This window comes from Cygnus atratus, chromosome 1, assembly GCF_013377495.2.
Source record: "Cygnus atratus isolate AKBS03 ecotype Queensland, Australia chromosome 1, CAtr_DNAZoo_HiC_assembly, whole genome shotgun sequence".
Taxonomy (NCBI): domain Eukaryota; kingdom Metazoa; phylum Chordata; class Aves; order Anseriformes; family Anatidae; genus Cygnus; species Cygnus atratus.
This window is the reverse complement of record NC_066362.1, coordinates 139,957,052-139,983,395: the sequence shown is the minus strand read 5'-3', so window position 1 is coordinate 139,983,395 and position 26,344 is coordinate 139,957,052. Positions and strand designations below refer to the sequence as shown.

At 45.3% G+C, this 26,344-nt stretch overlaps 3 protein-coding genes and 1 pseudogene across 3 annotated transcripts; 3 read left to right on the top strand and 1 right to left on the bottom strand.

The window, feature by feature from the left end:
- The first annotated feature begins 227 nt into the window (after positions 1-227).
- Positions 228-3,818, top strand: LOC118253555 (lysozyme g). Its single transcript, XM_035558030.1, has 5 exons — positions 228-285; positions 539-640; positions 814-1,010; positions 1,123-1,261; positions 3,685-3,818. The coding sequence occupies exons 1-5, from the start codon at positions 243-245 to the stop codon at positions 3,816-3,818; spliced, it is 615 nt and encodes a 204-aa protein (XP_035413923.1). The 5' UTR covers positions 228-242.
- A 3,938-nt stretch (positions 3,819-7,756) lies between these two features.
- On the top strand, positions 7,757-11,070 carry LOC118253583 (lysozyme g-like; annotated as a pseudogene).
- Positions 11,071-18,623: 7,553 nt separating this feature from the next.
- MRPL30 (mitochondrial ribosomal protein L30) lies at positions 18,624-21,273 on the bottom strand. Its single transcript, XM_035558033.2, has 5 exons — positions 21,122-21,273; positions 20,804-20,884; positions 19,837-19,983; positions 18,900-18,973; positions 18,624-18,811 (listed from the first exon to the last, which is right to left on the bottom strand). Exons 1-5 carry the CDS (start codon positions 21,170-21,172, stop codon positions 18,679-18,681), a joined length of 486 nt encoding a protein of 161 aa, XP_035413926.1. The 5' UTR covers positions 21,173-21,273; the 3' UTR covers positions 18,624-18,678.
- On the top strand, positions 21,272-26,344 carry MITD1 (microtubule interacting and trafficking domain containing 1). Its single transcript, XM_035558032.2, has 7 exons — positions 21,272-21,512; positions 21,806-21,907; positions 22,041-22,177; positions 22,257-22,343; positions 22,975-23,090; positions 23,447-23,507; positions 23,595-26,344. The coding sequence occupies exons 1-7, from the start codon at positions 21,359-21,361 to the stop codon at positions 23,688-23,690; spliced, it is 753 nt and encodes a 250-aa protein (XP_035413925.1). The 5' UTR covers positions 21,272-21,358; the 3' UTR covers positions 23,691-26,344.

Below are 26,344 nucleotides of genomic sequence, written 5' to 3'. Positions count from 1 at the left end.
AAATGTGTGCTGGAAACATCAGCAGACATGAGAGGTCCCAAGGCTCTGGTGAGAGGTTGCAAGCCAGCAGAGGGACATGACTGCACTTAAATATCGCTTTGCACATCCAACCAAGAGAAATAACCCATCAGCTCAGAAACAGTTTCTTCGTGTTTACTCAGCAAGCAGTGAGTTGTATTCATTTCCTCTCGTTTTCTGATTGATTTTGCAGGTTGCTTTGTGTGCTCAAGAAGAACTTCCCCATGAGCCTGATGCTCATGCTGCTGGGCCTTGCTGCCCTCCTGGGTAAGTCAGCATCCCACACTGCCCCACCACACTCATCCCCCAAGCAGACCCAGGAGATTAATACACCTCCCTCTGTCCCCTCCCCAAAATCTTAGTTGCCATCAAATTGTGTTGGGCCAGGAAGATGCTCAGCTCCTCCTGCGAGTCTTGCTGGAGGGGTCACTTCTGAGGGAGGGGTGGGTGCAGGGTGCCAGTTGCAAGGTGCAGGATGTAGGGTGCTGCATGCTTAACTCTTTCCATGCAACCTTTTCAGGTGCCTGCCAGGGCCGCACGGATTGCTACGGCAATGTAAACAGAATTGACACCACCGGGGCTTCATGCAAAACTGCAAAACCAGAGGGCTTAAGCTACTGCGGTGAGTATCACTCTTCTGCCAGATTGCTCTCTTCCATGGTAGCACAATAATCCCAAGTCTTTCAGATTTTCAAAATGCTGGACACACACTGGCTGCTGAGCCTGCATAATATACCTAGAGGCATGGTCTGCCTCCTGAAGACAAGGCACCTTTACTTTTGGTTTTAATTACAGGAGTTCCAGCTTCAAAAACGATTGCTGAACGAGACCTAAAAGCTATGGATAGATACAAAACAATCATTAAGAAAGTTGGCGAAAAGCTGTGTGTTGAGCCCGCTGTGATTGCTGGCATCATCTCTCGTGAATCTCACGCTGGTAAAGTACTGAAGAACGGCTGGGGTGACCGTGGAAATGGATTTGGTTTAATGCAGGTATTTGTTGATGCCCCACTAAAACCCGACAAACTAATGTCATATGAATAAAAGTAAACCTCCTAAACATGTCATCCATTACCACAGGGAAATGACTTTTTGATATTTCTAGGTTGACAAAAGAAGCCATAAACCCCAGGGAACGTGGAATGGAGAAGTCCATATCACTCAGGGCACAACAATACTTACCGATTTTATAAAGAGAATACAGAAGAAGTTCCCAAGCTGGACAAAGGATCAGCAGCTGAAAGGTAACGTGCAGACCACAGGTTTTGTCCAGGAGAGAAGAAAAAGTCTAGGACAAGAACACACTGAACGATTTCACAGAGTCATAGAATGGCTTGGGTTGGAACTGGATCTCCTTTAACATCACCCAGTTCCAACACCCCTGCCATGGGTGGCAATGCCACCCACCAGACCAGGTTGCCCAAAGCCCCATCCAGCCTGGCCTTGAACTCCTCCAGGGATGGGGCACCCACAGCTTCCCTGGGCAACTTGTTCCACTGCCTCACTGTCCTCTGAGTGAAGAATTTCCTCCTAACAGCTAATCTAAATCTCCCCTTTTAATTTAAAACCATTCCTTCTTGTCCCATCATTATCTGTCTTTGTAAAAAGTCACTCCCCATCTTTTTCTAAGCCCCCTTTAAGTACTGAAAGGCAGTAGTGAGGTCACCCCAGAGCCTTCAGGCTGAACAGCCCCATCTCTCTCAGCCTTTCTTCATAGGAGAGGTGTTCCAGCTCTCCGATCATCTTTGTGGCCCTCCTCTGGACCCACTCTAACAGCCCCACATCCTTCTAGTGCTTGTGGCTCCAGGCCTGGATGCAGCACTCCAGGTGGCAGAGTAGAGGTGGACAATCACCTCCCTCACCCTGCTGGCCACTCCTTTGGTGATGCAGTCCAGGACGCAGTTGGCCTTCTGGGCTGCAAGCACGCACTGCTGGCTCCTGTCAAGCTTTTGTCCACCAGAACCCCCAGGTCCTTCTCTGCAGGGCTGCTCTCAGTGAGTTCTTCTCCCAGTCTGTACTCATGCCTGGGATTGCCCCAACCCAGGTGCAGCACCTTGCACTTGGACTTGTTGAACCTCATTAGGTTCACATTAGGCTCACCGGTCTGTAGTTCCCAGGCTCCTCCTTCCTACCCTTTTTAAAAATGGGAGTGATATTTCCTGTTTTCCAGTCACCAGGGACTTCACCTGACTGCCAGGTCTTTTCAAATACATTGGAGAGAGGGTTGGCAACTACATCAGCTAGTGCCCTCAGTGCCCCTGTCAGGGCATGTCATCAGGCCCCATAGACTTGTACCTGTTCAGTTTCATCAGGTGGTCTGGAACCTGCTCTTTGCTTATAGTGGGAGGGACTTTGCTCCCTCAGCCCTCACCTACAGGTTCAGGGAAACGAGAGACATGGGAAGCCTGACTGGCAGTGAAGGCTGAGGGAAAGAAGTTGTTGTGTACTTCAGCCTTCTCCTTGTGTCATTAACAGTTCTTCATTATCATCCATCAGAGGGAATAAATCCCCTTGGTCTTTCTTTCCTGGCCAATGTACCCGTTGAATCCCTTGTTATTTTCTTGCTTCCCTTGCCAAGCTCAGTTCCATTTGTGCCTTAGCTTTCCTGCCCCCATCCCTGAACATCCAGACAGCATCCCTGTACTCTTCCCAGGCCACATGTCCCTGCTTCCCCTGCCTGTGCATTTCCTTTTTGCACCTCAGTCTTGCTCAGCTATCCCAGCTTCCTGCCCTCCCTGCTGGATTTCTTCTACATGGGGATGGAGAGCTCTTGCGCTCTAAGGAATGTGTCCTTACAGAGTTGCCAGCTCTGATCAGTTCCTCTGTCCCTAAGGACAGTGTTCCAGGGGCCCTCATCCACTAGTCCTGCAAGTTTTCTCTTTCAAAGTTCCTTTGTTCCTCAATGACTACATTTCTAAGAGTGTCACTTGGTTTTTCAGAGCTTTTATTTCACAGGCAAAAGGCAAGGTTTGGCAAACTGTGTTGTTTCTGCCTTTCCTTAACGTGGCAGCCTCTGTGTGTTTTCAGTGCCATGCAGCAAATATTTATACAGCTGAAATCTGGTTTATAGAAGAGTCAAACTCTTCTCATCTGACAACAAAGAATCTCCTACAGCCACTCAAGTTAATAAGTAGCTCTGAGTAGCTTGAACGCAGCCAGCAGCTCTCTCTGTGTTGCTGTTGATGGGGAGAAAGAGGTATTTGGGGATCGCAAAACGGTGTCATGCAACATGGAAAAACTGCCTGCTGCTTGGCAGCCAGGGAAGCCCCTGTGCAGTGCAAGGTGTGATTATGTTTTAACACTCTTTAGAGAGCAGTAGTTTTCAAGAATGAGTGAGAAGTTATGAGGCTGTTGGATCTTATATTGCGTTGTGAACAAGCCTGCTGCAGCCGGAGGCCTTGTGCTGGGCCAGGTGGGTGATGCAAATTCATCAAGCTGCAAGTGTCTGTGAACATACCCCCCAGTATCTTTACAATGTGTTGGCGGATGCAGCAATACATGTAGGCCTTTTGCAGAGCCCTGGTTAAGACAGAGAAGCTCTGATAACACCACATCCCCAATTCCAAAGTCCTGATAAGCAAAAGCTTCCTACACAAGCAAAAACAGGATGCATCAGGGTGGAATTTTGTTTAAAGTCTGCATGACATCTTTCGGTGTTTCATTTCAGGTGGGATTTCTGCCTACAATGCTGGAGCTGGGAATGTCCGAAGCTATGCAAGGATGGACATTGGCACTACCCATGATGACTACGCCAACGATGTGGTCGCTCGAGCCCAGTATTACAAGCAGCATGGATACTAGGCTGGGGCACCTGCACCGAGTGACTTCCCTACCATCGCCTTCCTGACACCCAGGAGGGAGGCAAAACACAAGGAAGAAGATGCATCCAAGTCCATACAGATGCAAATGTACAGGAATGACTTACATGAAACAAGAATTTGTAGGCTAAAGCTCCCATTTATAGAAACAATATTCAGTGAGACACTGGTAATGTAGTTTCTTTAAAAGCAATATGGTTTGGATTTTACAAAGGGAATATTAACAGACTCTTTTGTGCTATCTACATATTTCTCTTAGTTTTGGGGCCTATCTTGTATTGCTTTGAGGCGTATCTTGCATTGCTATTGATAATTTTCTGCCTTCCAGATCTTAAAGTGCATTTCTGCTCAAACCTGTTGTTCTCTTAAGAAATCAAAAGGCAAAATACTTCCTTGGGTATCTGCTTAATGATTTATTTTTTTCAGAGCTGCCTGATACTTACTTCATATTGTGGAGTAGTCATTTTTTTTCTGACCTCTAATTTTTCATATAAATGCATAGAACAGAGATGGATTTTTCTGTCAGTTTTCAGTCATACAGAAATAAGCAAATAGAAAATGAATAAATGTGTTATTAGCAAATGAAACAGGATTCCAATGTACTCATATTTCCGTAGGAGCACTCTTCATAGGAGAGGTGCTCCAGCCCTCTGATCATCCTCATGAGCCTCCTCTGGACTCACTCTAATACATCCATGTCCTTGTGCTGTGGCCCCCAGAGCTGAACACAGTGCTCCAGGTGAGCAGAGCAGAGGGGAAGAATCACCTCCCTCGCCCTGCTGGCCACACTGCTTTTGATGCAGTCCAGGGTGTGGTTGGTTTTCTGGGCTGCAAGCACACACTGCCAGCTCATGTTGATTTTTTCATTAACCAGCACCCCAAGTCCTTCTCCTCAGGGCTGCTCTCAATCCATTCTCCACCAAGATTGTATGTGCACTTGGGATTGCTCTGATCCAGGTGCAGGACCTTGCTCTTGGCCTTTATGAACATCAAGCCCATGAAGATCAACCAGGACAAAGGCAAAGCCCTGGGGCAGAATAACCCCATGCACTGGTGTAGGCTGGGGGCCAGCTGCCCAGAAAGTAATCTGTGTAAAAAGGGCCCTGGGGCTCTGGTGGACATAAGCCCTTGCAGAGAGGTTGCTGAAGAGTTGCATTAGCAAAAGCATGGCCAGCAGGCTGAGGGAAGTGATCATTTCCCTCTCTTTGGTGCTTGTAAGACCACATCTGGAGCACTGTACCCAGTTTTGGGCTCCCTGATACAAGGAGGACCCTTACATGTTGGGGGCAATTCCAACAGAGGCCACCCAGTTGGTTGCGGGCTGGAGCACAGGACACACACAGGGAGCAGCTGAGGGAGCTGGGTCCTCTCAGCCCAGAGAAGAGTCAGCTTTGGGGGGACCACACTGGCTGAGCCCTGACTGCACTGGCAGGCTCTGCAGATTCTTTCCCTTCCCCCCCAGTGGTCTGTCTGCCTGTGCTGAAGGTCAGCTCTGATGTGGGGCTTTGAGGACCCTCATCTAGAGCCACCCCTGCAACCCCCCTGCTACCGGGTAGGCCTAAAGGCCTGAGTCTGCAGCAGCTTCCCACACTTGCTGGAGTGTCCAGGCTGCTTTGTATCACACACATGTCGGGGCTTTTGTTGTGAACCACAATGCAGACATGCCATTCTCTCCCAGGAGGCTGGGTACAGGTTTGTTGAGGAAAACATTTCTTAGGATATAGAATCATAGAATCATCTAGGTTGGAAAGACCTTCAAGATCACCAAGTCCGACTGTCAACCTGACCTACCAAGTCCCATCACTAGACCATGTCTTTTGGTGTCACATCCATACATCTATCTATTAAATACCCCCAGAGATGGGGACTCCACCACTTCCCCGTGCAGCTCATTCCAATGCTTGACCATCATGTCCATGAAGAAATTCTTCCTGATATCCAATCTAAACCTCCCCTGGTCCAACTTGAGGCTGTTTCTTGTGTCTTATCACTTGTCAGCTGGGAAAAGAGACCAGCACCCTCCTCACTGTAACCTCCTTTCAGGTAGTTGTAAAGAGCAATGACGTCTGCCCTCAGTCTCCTCTTCTCCGGACTAAACAGTCCCAGTTCCCTCAGCCGCTCCTCATAAGTCTTGTTTTCTTGTCACTTCACCAGCTTCATTGCTCTTCTCTCAATGCACTCCAGCAACTCAATGTCCTTTTCGTAGTGAGGGGCCCAAAATTGAACATAGTACTCAAGGTGCGACACGTGAGGTTCCATGCATGTATGGATGATTAAATGATAATTTCTGTACAGGACTCCAGAAAACACAGGAGATCTACCTGCCTGCCTCAGTTACTGTGTTGCAGACTAAGTAATCTAGTACATCCTTTACAATCTTCCCCCAGCAATAAGGGAGTAGCAGCACAGGCCATTTGGAGATTACTGGTTTGTAAATCATCTTTATTGTTATTCTCAATTTCCAATATTTATCTATGTCAATTCTGTATGAGCGTATCTGCTTCCCGTCCAAGGTACTTTCCAGGGTTTCAGTCTTGTTTGCAATCTTGAACATGAAAAGCTCCACGCAGGGGCTGCAGTGACTTTTTGCAGCTCATTCTTGATTTGAGGTGCCAACGGTATAAGAAAGGGTTATGGAATTGGTTCTTTCAAGACAATGACACATGATGAGTTCCCTGGCTTACAATGTGAAAGAGCTGATCGGAGTAAAACAGCATTTCATTCTCACAAAACTCAGCACAGGGGAGGCATGTCAGCATGGATGAGCAGTGACGGGGAGGTCTGCCATCCAGTGGCTAGCTTTCTTATTTCCAAACAGCTACTGTGGTTTTGATACACGCTGTGTTGTTACTTGTGTGCTCATTTTGAGAAGGGATAAAACCAGGAGCTTCGCGTACCCCCTGCATATCCAAATTCTCAGTAACTGCAGCTCTGTCATGTGGTAGTGTTGTGGGGTCTTTGCTTCCAGTAACTTTATTACATCCAAAAGCTCAGGCTCCTCTTTTCCCATTGCTGTCACTTTATCGCTTCCAACAAGAGGCAGCCTGCTCTTTTCAGATGAGGCTCCTCCTACTTCCAAACAATTAGCAGCTGGGTTTTGAATCTGATTAAAAGTTACTTCTTTTTTGAATGATGGCTAGAGAAGAAACCTTGCGTTTGGGTAGCTACATGAGGAATTGTTGGGCGTTCCCATTTCCCGTAAAAGCCCTGGTGTGTAGTAAGTGCTGCGCCAGGCGTCTGCCAGCAGCCGTAACACCCGCACATCTCTAGCAAGCGCCCAGAAACGGTGGGGAGACATCCTGCAGCAAGCATGTCAGCTCGGTGACATTTCTCTAATATTCTTGTAAATAATTCATTCCACCAAAGTCTCTTTTCCATTAACTGCTGAGCCCAGGTTGGCATTGTTCCTCTCCGTTGCTGTTTGTATCTTACTTACCTTCTGCAAGAGTGTGGTTAGGCAACAGATAAACGTAGCTAAATTGCAAGTAAGACATTTACAGGATGCTTCTCTTTGATTTTTTCTGTTGATAGTACCTATAGGAAAGCAAACTGGAGCCAGTTAGTTGTGCGGGCTTTCTTTTGACTCATTGATTTTTTTATTTTGAAATGGATAAGAGCCTTTTGGAGGTGCCTTTCTGCACTGGCTCTGCAGGAAGCCTGAGTGGCAAGCTTACATTGAACACCTGAGTTTTATGCAAGCTAAAACTAGGAGAAATTAATTGTGCACAAATATGATGCCATAACTTCATCTCCTAGCATGAAAGTCCATGCAAGTATCTAAATGATGTCAATCATTTTCACTTCTGGATCTGAAGATATTTCAATGGCACGTGCTGCACACACTGCTCTGGCCTGACTTTTCATTGCAAATGCTGCTCTTTTGGCTGTTCTGATCTCTGTGGGAAGATATTGGATGTCAACATGTCTGGAGCTTCAGAGTCTGCAAACTGGAAGGGTTAGCACCAGGTGTGTGATAATTTGGTTGTTCATTCCCCCTCAAATCCATGCACAGGCCTGTGGCAAATCCAAGTCCTTGACCATCAGTGCCAAGTGAGCAGATATTTACACCATGACAAAGATCCTACTTGGGCACATACCTTTCTGTTGGGAATGGAGTAGCCTTTGGAATGCCGCAAGGAATATTCAAGACTGTCACAGCGAAGACTCAGGGTCCACTGGGCACATTCAAACCCTGCCATCAGACCTGTTTTTCTCTCTCCCTTATGAGGGTTTCTTCATGATCTAAGTTTTTGAACGTTTCCTTAGTGTAGCCGTAAATTAAAAGAAGTAAATCTGGAACTAATCCAACCAAAGGCTTGGATTTAAAATAGACACACCTTTTAGTCTGCACATTATAGAACTGCCATCTGGTTTTGAAAAAAAATATCTTTTTCTATTAGCCGTCTATTGATATCTAGGCTACTTCACAAAAATTAGTTGATTCTGTTACTGCCTCTATCTAAAGAGATTGAAAAGGATTCCGAACATCAGCTCAGTCATAATAACCATTCGAACAATTTGTTTCTGATTTTTAAAATGAAAGGAAAAGTGATGCACGATTTGCTGTAGGAGTTCCTGCTTCAGAGAAGTGTGCTGAAAAAGATTTGAAGAACATGGAGAAATATAAAGCCAAGATTATGAAAGTCAGCAACAGCGAGTATGTTGATCCAGCTGTGATAGCCAGTATTATCTTGATGGTCATATGCTGGGACACTACTGAAGGATGGTATGGGTGACCACAGAAATTGATTTGTTTTAATGCGAGTATGGCCTCTTAAAAACAGAAATCTCATCCTTGTTTTTTGAAGCAGAAAGCTTCAGTAGGGGCCTCATTGAAAGGCAACCCCTCATCTTGCTGCCAAGACATTGGGTTCAGCTGAGCAAAAGTTTACATCTCTTTTGAGGCAAGAAGTAGAGAGGTGGGACTTGGCAAGGGAAGATCGCAACCTGGCCTGTTCCCCATCCCAGCCCCTCACCCCCTCTAAAACTTGGAGCGATACCTTGGCTGGCTATTATTACTTAAATTAGGCAGGTCCAGTGGTAAGGGCTGTCACGCTCCACTGCCAGAGAAATGCAGTACAGTCCCAAGAGAAAGATGGATAAAAGGTAAAGGAAATGAAATGCTGCATCAAGCACCGTGCTGCTTACTCAGCTCAGACTTTCTAAGTTTGAAGTATTTTGTGAAGTATGAGAGGCCTAGCCAGAACTGGCTACAGTGTCCACCAGAAGGCTTTTTTTTTTTTTTTTTTTCCTTTTCCCACCACTTTTCAGACAACTTTTTGGCCATATATAACTGGCATCGACCCATTTTCCAGCTGCCAGCACCAGCGGAGGGATGCTGGTTAGTATCAGGGCAAGAGCAGCTGGCATCTACATGATGAAACTGCTGCTTGCTTCCCAGGGCTCTCTGGGGAACGAGGAGATTAATTTTTCTTATTTCATACTTTAGGTAATAAATCTCGTTTCAAAAACCTTTTTTTTAACTAAGTGTAGAGGCCCAGAGGCTGCAGCTGCATGCAGTCAGGTTAATTACCCTTTATGCACCGCAGGGACTGAGCTAGCGGGGGGAATCTTGCTTCATTATTCATGCCTACACTCACGCCTCACTTGTTTGCCAAGTTGTACGCTTATCCATACAATCCCCAAACATTTGCTGCACACATTCGGATACACTTCCCTGTGAACTCCATCCCCCTGAGGGCTGCACTGCACTACCTCGCGGGTAAGAGGCAAAGCTGCTCCTCCTGCCCTGGGAAGAGCAGAACAGAGACAGAGCCAGGGGCCGCCCTGAGGGAAAACAATGTTTTTGGCACCCTTGATGCAGATGGGGAGGACAGGAGCAATGGTCTTACAGCTGAAAAACCTTACACAACAGTAACGCTGTGACTGGCACCCTGTCATCTTTGCAGCAGCAGCTGTCTTGGTTTTATAAGGCTTGGATAGACAGAGGTGGGGCAGGCACTCCTCTCCCGTGCAGTGCACCCATAGTCTGCTGTTCACGCATCTGTTGGCTTTGCCCACTCCTTGGGCTGACCTCGCTTCCCCTCTGCATGACAAAAACAGGTAAACTATGAGAGTAAAGATCAAAATGAGTACAGGCAGCCTGTAAGTGATGAAGAGCTCTAAACTTTTTTTTTTTCTTTTTTTTTTTCTGGTGCATTGGTATTCCTTTCTTCCAGGTTGACAAATGGCGTAAGACTGTTGGGACACGGGACAGTGAAGAGCATATAAGACAAGGCACAGGGATTTTGTGTTGGATGATAAAAAAAAAATCCAGAATAAATTCCCAACGTGGAAAAAGGAACAGCAGCTCAAAGCCATGGCTTTGTCAGCTTTAAAATGGCAGCTTTATAACACTTCACACATATAAAAGTCAAGCATGGTAATGCTGTAAAACTGAGCACTTAAAAAAACTAAACACATCCCAGTCCCCCTGCTCATTTTATTGCTGCGTGGAATAGTATTTCATTGTACTCACCAAAAGGAATAGAAAAATATGATGTGTTTAGCTTTCTAGCAGACTTTTGGAAAACTCAGCAAATATCATGACATTTTTCAGTTGCAAGGAGCTTTTTTTTTCCTCTTCACCCTCCCATTTACTTTCTTTTATATTTCTATACCTACCTATAAAAAGCTACAATCCATACAACTCCAAAGACAGACCTTAATTCACATTAATTCCTAAACCATATGGTCCTCACTGAAGGAAACATGGTTTAGTCTTGGGCAGTGATCACAGCTGAAGACATCATTGTACCTGGGGCCCTTTATTCCAACTACAATACAAGTACGTCTGAGGTTATTAATGCCATTAGAGTTGAAGGAATACGAACAAAAGGAAACAGTCCTACAACTGAAGATGTTAGATTAGCAAAATACAGCAAGGAGATAATGAGCACCAAGTCTGGATGCAAATCATGATTTCTGCACAATCCTAAGACACAAATGGAACACCCCAGTGACAAAAGTAGCTGAAAATGCTAATACTGTGGCCAAAAATACTGGTGAAAAGAGACATACAAACCAAAACAATACATTTAGGTTGTGACTTTTGTTTGTGTACTGAAGAAATATCACCTCTGTTGAAGTGTTTCTTTCTCATTTCAGGTGGGATTTCAGCCTATAATGCAGGACCTAGTAATGTCCAGTCCTACGAAGGAACGGATATTGGCACAACACACAGTGAGTACGCCAATGATGCGAGAGCCAAGATTTTTAAGAGAAATGGTTACTAAGAAAGATATCTGAGTAATGATTAGATTTGAGTTACTGCTTGGAAATTTTCTCCTAATTAAAATAAAAAAAAAATCCTGCATTTCTCCCCCAGAAATGGGCTGGGGTTTGGGGGGTGGGGGGAGTGAGGGGTTTTCCAAAAAAAAAGGCTTCCCAGACTGTATGCACAGCTCAACCAAGGGAAGAGATTATGTGTCTCTATATATACTATAGCATATATATATATATGCTATAACAGAGCACCTGTTAGACCACAACTGGAGTGGAATTGTTTTAGGCCCCTTGACACTGGGAAGACCAATTAAGTAGAGGGAAGTCTGCAGAGAGCCCCAAGCTGGTTGGGGTTGGAGAACTTGCCCCATGAGGAGAGAGAGCTTCAGGGGCACCTAATAGCAGACCCCTCCTTATCTGTAGGAGATAGAATCATAGAATCGTTAAGATTAGAAAACTTCTTGTCATCTGCAAACTTACTGAGGGTGCACTCAATTCCCTCATGCAAATTATCAATAAAGATATTAAAGAGGATGGGCCCCAACACTGACCCCTGGGGAACACCACCGGTCACCACCTGGATTTAACTCCATTCACCACCACTCTGGGCCCAGCCATCTGGCCAATTTTTAACCCAGCAAAGAGAGTACCTGTCCAAGCCAAGGGCTGCCAGCTTCTCCAGCAGAATACTGTGGGAGAACATGTCAAAGGCTTTGCTGAGGGTGAGCAGGGCAAGCAGGGGGGGCGGAGAGGGCAGAGTTTCCCCCCGCCCATAAGAACAACATCTTTAACGGCTGTCGACTGCTAACTGGATTGCGATGGTCTTCACTAGGCAGAGCACTCTCACTAGAAAGTCTGTGGCCACCCAGACTGGCCGCCTGCTCAACAATGCGGCAGTTCAGGTCTCTGGGTGCAGGGAGCCTGTTGCTGCCATCTGAGGGAGGCAGAGGCGCCATGTGTGTGAGGTGTGAGCAGGTGGACGACCTGGTCCGCCTGGTGGCAGAACTCAAAGAGGAGGTGGAGAGGTTGAGGGCTATCAGGGAGTGTGAGTGGGAGATAGACTGGTGGAGTGACTCCCTGCAGGGCCTGAAGGAGAGGTACCGGGGTGAGACACCCCAGATGGGGATGGACCCCCTGCCCTGTCACTGTCGGGCAGAGGGTGGCGACCTAGAAGTTGAGGAGGGATGGAGACAGGTCCCTGCTCGACCTTTCAGGCAACGCCCCCCCCTACCGGCCCCACCTTCCCAGGTCCCCTTACGCAACAGATTTGAGGCCCTGGAGCTTGAGAGGCCAGTGGGTGAGGATGAGGTAGAAAGTCTACCCAGGAGGATGCCTAGGGCGAGGAAGCCGACCCCACGCCTCAAGACTGCCTCCACCAAGAAAGACAGAAGGGTGATCGTAGTAGGCGACTCCCTTCTCAGGGGAACGGAGGGCCCTATTTGTCGACCTGACCCTACCCGTAGGGAAGTCTGCTGCCTCCCTGGGGCCAGGGTCAGGGATGTTGCCAGGAAGCTTCCCAACCTGGTCCGCCCCTCTGACTACTACCCTCTTTTGATAGTCCAGGCTGGCAGTGATGATATTGATGAGAGAAGCCTGAAGGCTATCAAACGGGACTTTAGGGGACTGGGACGGTTAGTGGCTGGAGCGGGAATACAGGTGGTGTTTTCATCTATCCCTGCAGTAGCAGGGAGGGGTACCGAGAGGACACGGAAAGCCCACCTGATTAACACGTGGCTCAGAGGCTGGTGCCAACACAGAAATTTTGGTTTTTTTGACCATGGGGCGCTTTACTCAGCACCCGGCCTGATGGCCGCAGACGGGTCCCTATCTCTAAGGGGAAAACAGATCCTAGCCCAGGAGCTGGCAGGGCTCGTTGAGAGGGCTTTAAACTAGGAAAGAAGGGGGATGGGGCTGAAAGAAGGCCTGTTGGAGCTGTGCCAGGGGGAACAATGGCTGAGCTGGGGAAGATGGCAATGGCCCAGCTGAAGTGCATCTACACTAATGCACGGGCATGGCAACAAACAGGACGAGCTGGAAGCCATCGTGCAGCAGGAAGGCTATGACTTGGTTGCCATCACGGAAACGTGGTGGGACCACTCTCATGACTGGAGTGCTGCAATGTCTGGCTATAGGCTCTTCAGAAGGGACAGGCAGCACAGAAGGGCTGGTGGTGTGGCTCTCTATATTAGAGAGTGTTTAGATGTTGAGGAACTTGAGGCTGGGAATGATAAGGTTGAGTCCCTATGGGTTAGGATCAGAGGGAAGGCCAACAAGGCAAGCATCCTGGTGGGGGTCTGTTATAGACCGCCGAACCAGGATGAGGAGACGGATGAGGAGTTCTACAGGCAGCTGGCAGAAGCCGTGAAATCGTCAGCGCTTGTTCTCGTGGGAGACTTCAACTTCCCAGACATATCCTGGAAGCACAACACAGCCCAGAGAAAGCAGTCTAGGAGGTTTCTGGAGAGCGTGGAAGATAGCTTCCTGATGCAGCTGGTTAGAGAGCCTACCAGGGGAGGTGCCCCGCTAGACCTTCTGTTCACGAACAGTGACGGTCTGGTGGGAGATGTGGTGGTTGGGAGCTGTCTTGGGCAGAGTGACCATGAAATGGTAGAGTTCTCTATTCTTGGCGAAGTCAGGAAGGGGACCAGTAAAACCGCTGTCTTGGACTTCCGGAGGGCTGACTTTGAGCTGCTCAGGACGCTGGTTGGCCGAGTCCCTTGGGAGGCGGTTCTGAAGGGCAGAGGAGTCCAGGAAGGCTGGGCGCTCCTCAAGAAGGAAATCTTAACGGCTCAGGAGCGGTCTGTCCCCACGTGCCCAAAGACGGGCCAGCGTGGAACTAGACCGGCCTGGCTGAGCAGAGAGTTGTGGCTCGAGCTTAGGAGAAAAAGGAGGGTTTATAATCTTTGGAAAAGAGGGCGGGCTACTCAGGAGGACTACAAGGATGTAGCGAGGCTGTGCAGGGACAAAATTAGAAAGGCCAAAGCTCATCTGGAGCTCAATCTGGCTACTGCCGTTAAAGATAACAAATAACGTTTTTACAAATACATCAGCGCAAAAAGGAGGACTAAGGAGAATCTCCATCCTTTACTGGATGCGGGGAGAAACTTAGTTACAAAAGATGAGGAAAAGGCTGAGGTGCTCAATGCTTTCTTTGCCTCAGTCTTTAGTGGCAAGACTGGTTGTTCTCTGGATACCTGGTACCCTGAGCTGGTGGAAGGGGATGGGGAGCAGGATGTGGCCCTCGCTATCCATGAAGAAATGGTTGGCGACCTGCTACGACACTTGGATGTATGCAAGTCGATGGGGCCGGATAGGATCCACCTGAGGGTACTGAGTGAACTGGCGGAGGAGCTGGCCAAGCCGCTTTCCATTATTTATCGGCAGTCCTGGCTATCAGGGGAGGTTCCAGTTGACTGGCGGCTAGCAAACGTGACACCCATCTACAAGAAGGGCCGGAGGGTAGACCCAGGGAACTATAGGCCTGTTAGTTTGACCTCGGTGCCAGGGAAGCTCATGGAGCAGATTATCTTGAGTGTCATCACGCGGCACTTGCAGGGCAACCAGGCGATCAGGCCCAGTCAGCATGGGTTTATGAAAGGTAGGTCCTGCTTGACGAACCTGATCTCCTTCTATGACAACGTGACGCGTTTGATGGATGAGGGGAAGGCTGTGGATGTGGTCTACCTTGACTTCAGTAAGGCTTTTGACACCTTTTCCCACAACATTCTCCTCGAGAAACTGGCTGCTCGTGGCTTGGACTGGCGTACGCTTTGTTGGGTTAAAAACTGGCTGGATGGCCGGGCCCAAAGAGTTGTGGTGAATGGAGCCAAATCCAGTTGGAGGCCGGTTACTAGTGGAGTCCCCCAGGGCTCAGTGCTGGGGCCGGTCCTCTTTAATATCTTTATCGATGACCTGGATGAGGGGATCGAGTGCACCCTCAGTAAGTTTGCAGATGACACCAGGTTAGGTGCGTGTGTCAATCTGCTCGAGGGAAAGAAGGCTCTGCAGGAAGATCTGGATAGGCTGGACCGATGGGCTGAGGTCAACTGTATGAAGTTCAACAAGGCCAAGTGCCGGGTCCTGCACCTGGGGCGCAACAACCCCAAGCAGCGCTACAGGCTGGGAGATGAGTGGCTGGAAAGCTGCCTGGCGGAGAAGGACCTGGGAGTACTGGTTGATAGTCGGCTGAATATGAGGCAGCAGTGTGCTCAGGTGGCCAAGAAGGCCAACAGCATCCTGGCTTGCATAAGAAGCAGTGTGGCCAGCAGGTCTAAGGAGGTGATTGTCCCCCTGTACTCGGCTCTGGTGAGGCCGCACCTTGAGTACTGTGTTCAGTTTTGGGACCCTCGCTACAAGAAGGACATGGAGGTGCTCAAGAGAGTCCAGAGAAGGGCAACGAAGCTGGTGAGGGGTCTGGAGAACAAGTCTTACGAGGAGCGGCTGAGGGAGCTGGGGTTGTTTAGCCTGGAGAAGAGGAGGCTCAGGGGAGACCTCATCGCTCTCTATAGGTACCTTAAAGGAGGCTGTAGAGAGGTGGGGGTTGGTCTATTCCCCCACGTGCCTGGTGACAGGATGAGGGGGAATGGGCTAAAGTCGCGCCAGGGGAGGTTTAGGTTGGATATTAGGAAGAACTTCTTTACTGAAAGGGTTGTTAGGCATTGGAATGGGCTGCCCAGGGAGGTGGTTGAGTCGCCATCCCCGGAGGTCTTTAAAAGACATTTAGATGTAGCCCTTAGTGATATGGTTTAGTGGAGGACTTGTTAGTGTTAGGGCAGAGGTTGGACTAGGTGATCTTGGAGGTCTCTTCCAACCTAGACGATTCTGTGATTCTGTGAAGTCTAGGTAGACTACATCAACAGCCTTTCCCTCATCCATCTGGTCACAGGAGATGAGGTTGGTCAGGCAGGGCTTGCCTCTCATGAGCCTATGCCGGCTAAGACTGATCCCCTGAGTAAGTGAGGGGGATGGCGCCAGGCTTCTCACAATGGTGCAAGGTGGGAGGACAAGTGACAGACATAAGATGAAAGAAGAGAGGCTTACGCCAGTTCAAAGTCTGTATTCTGCATGTAACTTTTTCTCCCACGAAGACAGCTGGACAGCGGTGCAGGAGGTTGGACCAGAGATCTGCAAACTACCTGCTAACCTGAATTTTCCTGTCGTCTCAAGTCAGCTCATTTGTTTCTTCCACAAAAAGACAGCGTCTCCTACCTGTGCTTCATGAAGAGTCACAAGCAGGACAATGTTCCACTAACAAAGTTATATGGACACACATTATGTTTTTGCACTCTGGTTGGTTCAGGTTTTACACCTGAGGACAAACCTTTAGAAAACACGTCTCTATAGAGAAAATCTGGGAAGTTCTCCTCACAGACTGACTGTTGTGACCTTGGAGCAAATACAATTTGAGAAACACTCAAACTTACACATACATTAAAAAAAAAAAAAGTACAATCTCCTTTTTCATGAAAACTGCCAGCCTGTTAGCAGTAGACATCTCCTTAAGCTAAATATTACCATGGAATAACAGGTGCTATCTAAAATGTTGTCCATTCTCTGTACCTGGGAAGCAGTGATTAGCTCTGCTCTAACTTAGGCAGCTTACTTAACACTTTGTAAATTGTGCTCATTATTAATTATTAACTTTTATTAACTTTATTTTTTAAAATATTTTTTAAAATTTATTTTTATATTTTTTTAACTTTTATTTAACTTTATTTACTAACTTTTTTAATTAATTAACTATTAATGCTTGCTCATTAATACATTCTTTTCAGTTTACATTTCAGTACTTTTGAAGGTTGCAGCATCTGCAGCGTAATGAATCCTGTATTTGGATACATATTGTGTATAACAACCGGCAGTGCTCCCTCTGTTGGGGATTCACCAGGCCGCAGCGCTGTGGACACAAATCCCAAACATGCTTGGTAAGGGCTGAGAGATCCCAGCTTTGTCACTTCAGGCCACCATTCTTAGTCAAGGTCTAATACCTGCTGTCCCCCAAAGCCAATGTGAGCAGACTATGTGCCTACTTTCGTGGGTGCCAGTACTTGTGCCATCTCTTTTAAGCATGCTCAGTACTTTGGATGCACTACATGTCCTTCTTCAGGGCTGAAATTTCAGCTTTACCAAGCATCTCTCTGTGGGAACACGGAAACCACCACATGGACTGTAGGTACACTGCAGCACAAGATGCTGTGCAGATACTGAAAGGAAGGAGGGAAGCAAGAAAACCAACATTCATTTATCTGCCTCATTTTTTCCTTGCTACTCTATATCCTTTGGACTGACATCAGTCTTTTTTGCGTCCTTCTGACTGCAGCCTGTAATTCCTTGAAAAATTGATTTTTTTCAGCTCAATTTTGCATTTCTGCCTTTGGCCTGTCTGCAGCAGCCATTGCACTCTTCAGTGTACTACTGCGCCTATCCTTTGTCTTTCTCCTGCACACAGTATCTCTAGCTTTTATGTCCCTCTACTGATACGCCTATTCCTTTGAACTCCTACTGGTTTTTACTCTTCTCTGCAAGCATGCAGAAAGGATAAACATTCGTTTTCAGCCACTTGTATCCCTCTGATCTTCTCACAACATACAGTCATTAAGATTAACTCCTCTACAGTGACTCTAGCGTGGGAGAGGCTCACAGCATGGTAAACTATGGAATTTATGCTTGCTGGAATGAAAATTACTTTATCATTTGATAGAGCAACAGCTTCCTAATTTTAGCCACAATTCTTAAACTGTAAATAGAAATAGTTGCACACAGCACTATTCAAGATAATCCCATGAAAGGTGTTATTTTGTATGTTTGGAGCTCATAATTACTAACCTAAATCAAACAAATATGCTTTAAGGTCTCCAGATTTCTTAAGTCTGCAATATTAGCATGAGAAAAGCATTAACTTTCACATAGACTACAGCTCTTAGGCTATTATTACTAAACACTCAGAATCAAGAAATACGTATGCAGTGACACAGCATATTTCCTGAAAGACAAACTGTACAACCTAACAAGATGTGAATCACTCCTTCTGTCACTCCCGAATGGGGAGTTCAGGTCCCTATTTTAAGATACACATGAAGCCAGATGAGACTGTCTGCTAAGAAACAAGTTTGATATTTGAATGACAAAGCCTGACTCAATAAATTAAGCTGTCAATGGATATCCAGTCAGTTCTCAAATAACTTTTGAACAGAAGCCATTTCAATTCCTGTTCTTTTCTTAGCACAGTAAAGGTAGAGTCACGCACCTTTGTTGTAAACCTTTACTATTAGCTGGGAAATGCACTAACCATCATTAGTTATATCTAGTCTGCTTACTTCCCTGCTTATCTAACCTTGTTTATAAAGGTCTCTAAAAGCTGGCCATAAACTGCAATAATCTAACCAAAATGTTTAAACATGAAGTAAAAACCCCAGCCACCTAGTATTTCAGGCAAATGTTAGCAACACTGAATTTTATATTTGTACACATGTAACCCTTCCACAAATCTTTTCATCATCAGCATCATCTCTGCCACTTGTACCAGACGTGGTAAGAATTAAGCTTCCGTTTCATACACAAACACTTAACACAGGAGTTAAATTATTTATTTTAGAGAACATAAATGCAACCAGCACACCTTATGACTTAATTTCTTTCTGCTCCACAGGTTTCAGACGACTTCTAATGATAAGTTCTCCCTTGCTCGTAAGAAAGGTGTCTGACATTTCCTCTTCTGTTGGCAACCCATAAGGTAGTTTCAGCGGCTGTATCCTAAAGGCAGGAGAGTTTGCTTAGTAAGGTTCTACGACTAGAATGGAGTTATATTAAGTATTCCAAATAAAATAAGTAGCTAACAAACCTTATCAGATGTTTAACAACTTTCAGTTTGGAATTCACAGAAGGGATATTTTTGTGCAGTCTTGGTTGATGCGCCTATAAAGGATAGCATAGGTTTTAAAAATACACTTCTACAGCACAAATCTCTGTTCACTGAACTTTCCACACTATCAGTGAAGATATAAACCACATATGCATATTTAGATCTAGAGAAATAAAACTCATGTATTCCGATAATACAAAAAATATGAAATCAAAACTTGATCAAATTCTTGATTCCAGCAAAATGACAATTCCAGCTTTATTCCCATCACATTATTAATACAAATTTCTTCCAACTGTTCAAAATACCTGTAAATGTAAATACAGTAGTTTACAGGTGAGACTTGATTCACTTATGCCTTAAATTGATCAAACACTTTTTTCCTCCGTAATATAACATTGACTAGATGAATCTTTGCACAGTCTGCAATTTGGCCTATGAAAAACTGGAAAAACAAATTGACACAAACTTTTGGAGTTTATTTGAAAATTCATCATACCTTTTAGATTTGGAAGTCTTTTCAGTAATAAATGAGGCCTATTTGCCTGCTTGCAATATCTAATTAGTATCACCCAGAGAAAGCTGAGTTCTGAGTATTTACAAATCTGTTTTTATTTCAGCAGAATTCTTAAGGTAAAGTTCTCCTCAAGCACAACAGCAATACCATACACACATACTCTGAATTCCCAATAAATGGGTATTTTCCATTACTGTTCCTCTCAGCTCTTACATACATAATCCATTTCTCAGTTGTACTTTATCGTAGCTGTAAAGAAACTGAAGTTTAGTGACTGTAAAAATTGAAGCCCTTAAAAACAAGCAAACATGCAAGAAAAACTGACACCTGAATTCTACCCTGTTTCTCTACATATTTGATGTGCATAATAAGTATGAACGACAACCATCACCACAATACCTTATCCAGTCCAAGATTATGTATTATCATCTTTTCCCAATATGGGCGACCGATTACACTTTTTATTCTAGTAACAACATGGATTTTGTGGGGCTGCTCAGGATCGCCTCCATACTTTTCATGATCTCCAGGCCGTGGTTGAAATACCTAGAATAGAAGTGTCACAGATTGTTTTTCTAAACATGTGAATTATTATTACACTTAACAAAATAACTCTCTTCAGCATTGGTAAATATCTAACATCTCCGATTACATTTCTTTTCAGAAGGTAAATGCACCAAGACCTCAAATTTAGCTTTATAACATTACCAAACATATTTTTATAATGGTTTGCAGATTAATGCATTGACTCTGAAGTTAAGCCATATGACTGCATGGAGATACACAGAACCATAGAATCATTAAGGTTGGAAAAGACTTCCAAGATCATCTGGTCCAACCATCCCCCTGACACCAATGTCATCCACTAAACCATGTCCCTAAGCACCACATCCAACCTTTCCTCAAACACCCCCAGGGACGGTGACTCCACCACCTCCCTGGGCAACCCGCCCCAATGCCTGACTGCTCTTTCTGAGAAGAAATGTCTCCTAATGTCCAACCTAAATCTCCCCTGGTGCAACTTGAAGCCATTCCCTCTAGTCCCATCCCAGTTACCTGTGAGAAGAGGCCAACCCCCAGCTCCCCACAACAGCACTTCATCCATATGTATCTCACAGAAGGAACTCTATTCAGCCTATGAACGGTGAGTTTTTCCACAGGCTTTACGAATGATTCTAGGAAAAGTGAAACTAAATGGCATCTTACAAAAAGATAAGCTACAATACAAATTAAGCCCAGCTTGCAGTCTCTTTGGTTTTAGAGTCATTTACCCACATCTCCAGAAATCTGCCACAGCACAGAATTAAGCCCCAAATTAAGCAGGCTGATGTCTCTTCTCAGTGTCCTCAACTACGGCAGCACGTACCTCGTTGGGAATTCTCGACCTGGTGAACATCTGACGGGCCCAGACTGCGGGCGCTACCCCCTCGGTCCTCTTCCCCAGCACCTAAAAATAAATAAATAAATAATGTCATTCGTGGCCTTACAGCCCTGAACACCCGCCAGCAGATTACACAGCCGCTTAAATTCACATTCGGCGGGCACACAGCCTGCATTTACTACATCTCGCGGCGGCTGACGGCGAAGAGAGTACCCCGGCACTGACGTACACCGGCCTTTCCCGGCCAACAGAGACCCCAACCGGCCCCCACGGCCTCACGGCCCCCCGGGACCCCCCGGCCACCTTCCACACAGCTCCCAGCCCCATGCCGCCGCGCCCCGCCGTGGCCGCCATTTCGTGGCGCTGTTCCCCGGCCGGGCACCGCCACCGCCGCGCTCGAGTTCCGAGGCGGGGGAAGGACAAGGGTGAGGCACAGCCCGTTCCCCCGCCTCGGTTTCTATTTCCCCGGCAGCCGGTCGCCGTGCCCCGCCCGGTCCCCGTCTCCGTCCCCGTCGCCTCCCGGTCGCTGCCGCGGTGCCCATGTCGCGGGCGGGGGGCGATGGCACCGCGGCGCTGGAGCGGGCCGGGGCGGAGACGGTGAAGCGGGCGGTGGAGCTGGACCTGGCATCTCGTTTCCAGGAGTCGCTGGTGTGCTACCAGGAGGGCATCGACCTGCTGCTGCAGGTGGTCAAAGGTACCGGGCGAGGGCTGTGAGTAAAGCCGTACGGGGGGCTGCGAAACCCCCTTCCCCGCGCCGTCCCTCAGGGACCGCCAGCCGCCGTGGTCCTGAGGAGACGCGGTCGGTGTGTGCTCCCAGGGCCGGTCCCCGTCCCCGTCCCGGTCCTTGTCCCCATCCCGGTCCCAGTCCTCGTTCCCATCCCCATCCCCGTCCCCCGTCGCATCAGGGGACGAAGCAGCACCGGGAGGAGCCGGTGCCCGGGTGGCCGAGGTCTGGAGAGAACTGACCCGTGCGGTTTGGCTTTGCAGGCACAAAGGATGAGGCAAAAAAGCAGCGTTACCGGCAGAAAATATCCGAGTACATGACCAGGGCTGAAGACATTAAAAAGCACATTGAGAAAGAGAAACAAGGTGGGGAGCTGCGACTGACCCGTTCATCTTTAAATGTCTGGCATAACATGGGCAAGGTGGTTAATGTAGGAATTCTGCCGGTGTCTTTACTGAAAAAAGATATATATATATTTTTTTTCTTTTTTTTTTTCAGATGGCAAATACCATAAGCAAATCAGGATAGAGGAAAATGCGACAGGTTACAGCTATGAAAAGCTTTTCCAAGAGTATCTGACTGAGATTGTTTCTGAAGTTTGGGTGGAGGACCCGTACATTAGGCACGTTCATCAGGCAAGTGGATATTCAGCATAGCATATGCATGTAACAGCTAAAAAAATCCAAGTTACTAAATTAAACAAAACTTTTACAGCTGTATAACTTCCTACGGTTCTGTGAGATGCTGGTTAAGGGGCCATGCAAAGTGAAAACTATTCACCTCCTCACTTCCTATGATGAAGTAAGTGCATAGATCTTGGTTTCTTTTTCCCCATTCTCAGGTGACACCACACAAACACATGCAACATGTGTATATGTATATAAAACTGAAATATAAATTTATTCTTACTTACACGTACTTGTTAGAGAAAGGCTTTGATGCAGAAAACACAAGATTAAGAGAAAAATGAAATGTGATAGTTGAATATAAATAATTTCATACATTCAGAGTTCTTTGATAAGTCTAACAGATTCTTGGTAAGACGGATCTTAAATGAAAAAGATACTTTTTGTGAAAATTTTGTTGTGGAAAATGTCATCAGAAACAGTGTCAATTTTTTTCCTTTTCAAACAGCTTATATAGCTATCATTTTAGATGCTTTGATGAGCTAAAACCTTTCAAACTATCTCTGCATTTATTCTATATCAAATAGTAATCTATATCTAGTTCTCAAGGGCTGAGGGCGAGCTCTTCCTCTACATCCTGTAGCGAGTGTGCCTGTAATCTGTCTGCTTCTTATCCTGTCAGCAAAAATGCAAATCTACTCTCATCTAAGAGACTTTGAGTTTAAAGTATTACTAAAAAGGTTTTGTTGGGGATTTTAGGAAGAGGTGACCAAAAGTAGAATGTGTAATATTTTTACTTTTATCAGGGCAGTGGGAGGAATCAACAGACAAGTGGCTTGGAAGAAATAAAACAATCATTGAGGAATTATGGAGTAACGCTGAATGTTGCATTTTCATCTTCAATACATGATCGAGAAATTAGGTGAGTGATATAAAAAATCACTGAATGGCAATTAAAGTCAAACTACTACCTAACCCTAACTTCTGAGATAATTTCTAAGTACAGCTGTAGTTAGTAAAGTAGAAGGCACTGGCCGTCACTGGATAAAGTTAGTCCTCCACACCTTGACAGTTTAGTATGTTCTAACTGAACACAATATTAGATATCTTTTTTTTTTTCTTGAACAGAAGAGTGCTTTCCATTGTTCCATTGTTTGTACAGGTACCAGCTATGCTAGGAAATAATTGTGAAGGAGCTTGTAAGTCATGTGAATATAGATTTTTTTTTCAATGTGATCATACACTTACAGTTTTCAAATTTGTTAATTTTGAAAACAGATTCAACAATGGATGGATGATTAAGATCGGAAGGGGTCTTGATTATTTTAAGAAACCAGAGGTAAAAATACTTTGACCTCTTTAATTAACTAACACTGTAGAATAGCTTGTTCTGTGTTACCCATGTCAATTCTGTCAATATCTGTAGGGTCGTTTCAGCATTGGATACTGTGACTTTGACTTGCGACCTTGTCATGAAACTACAGTGGACGTCTTTCATACAAAACATACAAAGAAAATGTGATCACTGCTTCTAGTGAGTGTTTTTATAAGCATAAAAATGTAATCATGACTGGAAGATACCGCTTGGGTCCAGCTGTCCACTACCAGAAGCAAATCCATAATAGGTATTTTGTCCAGCACTCCTTTTACAATCTATAGGTTTAAGAATATTTGTGCCTTTCCACTCTGAGAAAACAAAATGATGCAGTTCACCCACTGTGCTTATTTATGCTATAATCCTAAGGAATACAATCAATGTCTAAATTTGAGCTTATGGAGAAGGGGTTTTATACTATACCTCAGTACGGTCTCTCAAAGGCCTCTTTACTGTCATTTCCATTTTTACTATTAATTTTCTTTGTCTTGAGCAAATTTCTGGGTTTGTGTCTTTAATTGACCACCTCACAAACTTCCGTGGCTGAGGCACCGCTTCAACCCATATGTTCTCTTTGATAAACAGCCCATGTATTTCATCTGATTCTTGTATTCTAGTCAAGACGACTGTTCTGCTGTGTTTTAATCAATCCCTTAATAATTGACTTCACGGACTACAAGTAACCCCAAACGTAGCATTCCGTTCTCTAAGCTCCTTGCGTGCAAACATTGTAGTGTTCAGTATGTAGACATTTTAGAGTCTTCTTGTACATTTCTCTGAATAATGGATTTGGGGCTGGAAAGGATGCAAGCAACGTTCTAGCTGTATTCTTTTCACTATTATTCATATATGTTCTTTTATTCCCTGGTGCATTTCCATCCTTTGCATTAGGCATGGAAAAGCATATGATCCTCTCCCAGTCTTCCTCTCATTTTAATGTCTGTCCTCTTATTGCAATCTGAACTGCAATGACCTATTGCCCTGCTACTTAGTCCCCTAAAAAAAGTAATAACTAATTTTTAAATTATCCTAGAAGTTGGATACCCAAAACTTTGCTGTTAATATTGATCCTAAGGAATATGCTAATTGAAAAAAAAATGACGAAAAACTTTTCTGTCTTCCCTTCATCCTCTGGAAACCGGAAATTATCACCTGAGCTGCTGCTGCTTTTTCTCCTAAAACAAGATTTTTTAACGATTGCCAGAAAAATTGCCTATTCTGACATGCAGAACAGGCAGTGGCCTCTTTTGCAGGTCCCATAAAGAATTTTCAACCTCAGGACTGACAGGTGCCTTACACTTTCTATGCCTTGTAATACAATATGTTTCTCTATTCTAGTTTTAAGCCCCTGGGCTGTGGTCTTGTACCAGGACCACAAGAGGCAGCTCTGGTCTTCCTTCTCTTGCACATTGCTAGAACATTTTCTTTCCTATGTTTCTTTTTCCTGATGGCTCATGTATTCCACTATCCTTTTTTTTTTTCTTTTTTTTTTTTTTTGCTTTATTCCTCTTTCACCTTCTGTCATTGATTGCTGTTATTCTTTTAGTCTTACCTGTGATGAGATGTATCTATTCCACAGCTGTCAACAGCTGCTCTTTGCCTTGTTTTCTGGGTGACAAGTTGCTTTCTTCATCTTTTTGCATAATAATGTCTCAGCTTTTCAGTGTTAAATCAGAAAAAGAGTAACGTGCCACAGAAGCTATACGCTATCTCCCTAAACATTCTGTAGAAGCTCTCCGTTGTGCTGCTGTGAAAATGTGTCTAGTCACTGTCATCAATTTTACTCAGTTGTGTGTAATATGTGCCGATTTTTAATGTGAATAAAGGTTATTTTTTATGATTTGTAATTTTAGTCATCTGTCTAAATTCTTTTCTGTACTACATAGGGCAACTCCAAGAAGCCAGGTAATGCCTCAGAGATCAGCCATTTATGGAAGAAAGTTCACTGTGAATACATTAAGCAACCTGAATGTGAAGTTTTGTCTGTTTTGACCTAGTCCAGTAATTTCAAGCATACAGGGGCTAAATGAAAAGCCACTATCGATATTTGAGATCAACTTTAAATTTTAGTACTTAATTGGAAATTTAGATCTTTTCAACTCAGGACTTTTGCTTTCTGCATCTTGAAATACAACGTCCTTCTCTGTTCCACTAGCAAGCCCCAATGATTTGGTCTGGTACCGATACCACAAGAGGCAACCCTGGTTTTCCCTCTCTTCATTGTTAGATTTTTTTCTGTTTTCTAATTGTGAAATCAGAAGCTAAGGCTATTGATTTCCTTCCACTTCTTGTGGATATGAAGTATCTACATACGTACAACTAAGCCTTCAGTGACACACTAGTTGGCACTGTGCTGCAATTTTTACTTGCAAGTTCTTTATCCCTGTGTAGTTCCTTTCATTGTCAGTAAGAACAATGCAGGAAGAGGAATGGGCATCAGAAAATGGAAAATAAAAATCAGTTGCCCTCTTCAGCATTTATGTTATCAGAGCAATTTAAGAGCACAAGTTTTGCAATCGTTTTACTGATTTCAGGCCATGTTCTTCTGTGATACCACGTGTATAGTCAGGTCATCACCTGGATTGAGGAGTCAGGGCTGTGCCTCCCGGTACCAGCTTAAAGAGGGTGAAGGTAATGGTAATTGTGGTAAAATAAAAAGGAGAAAAGCAATTGTATTTCTGGTAAAATCTAGGGGTATCCCCCAAAAGGGACTCCAGTATATTTTTGGACTAGATGATCTTGGAAGTCTTTTCCAACCTTAATGATTCTATGATTTCTCTCCTAAATCATGGATATTCAGG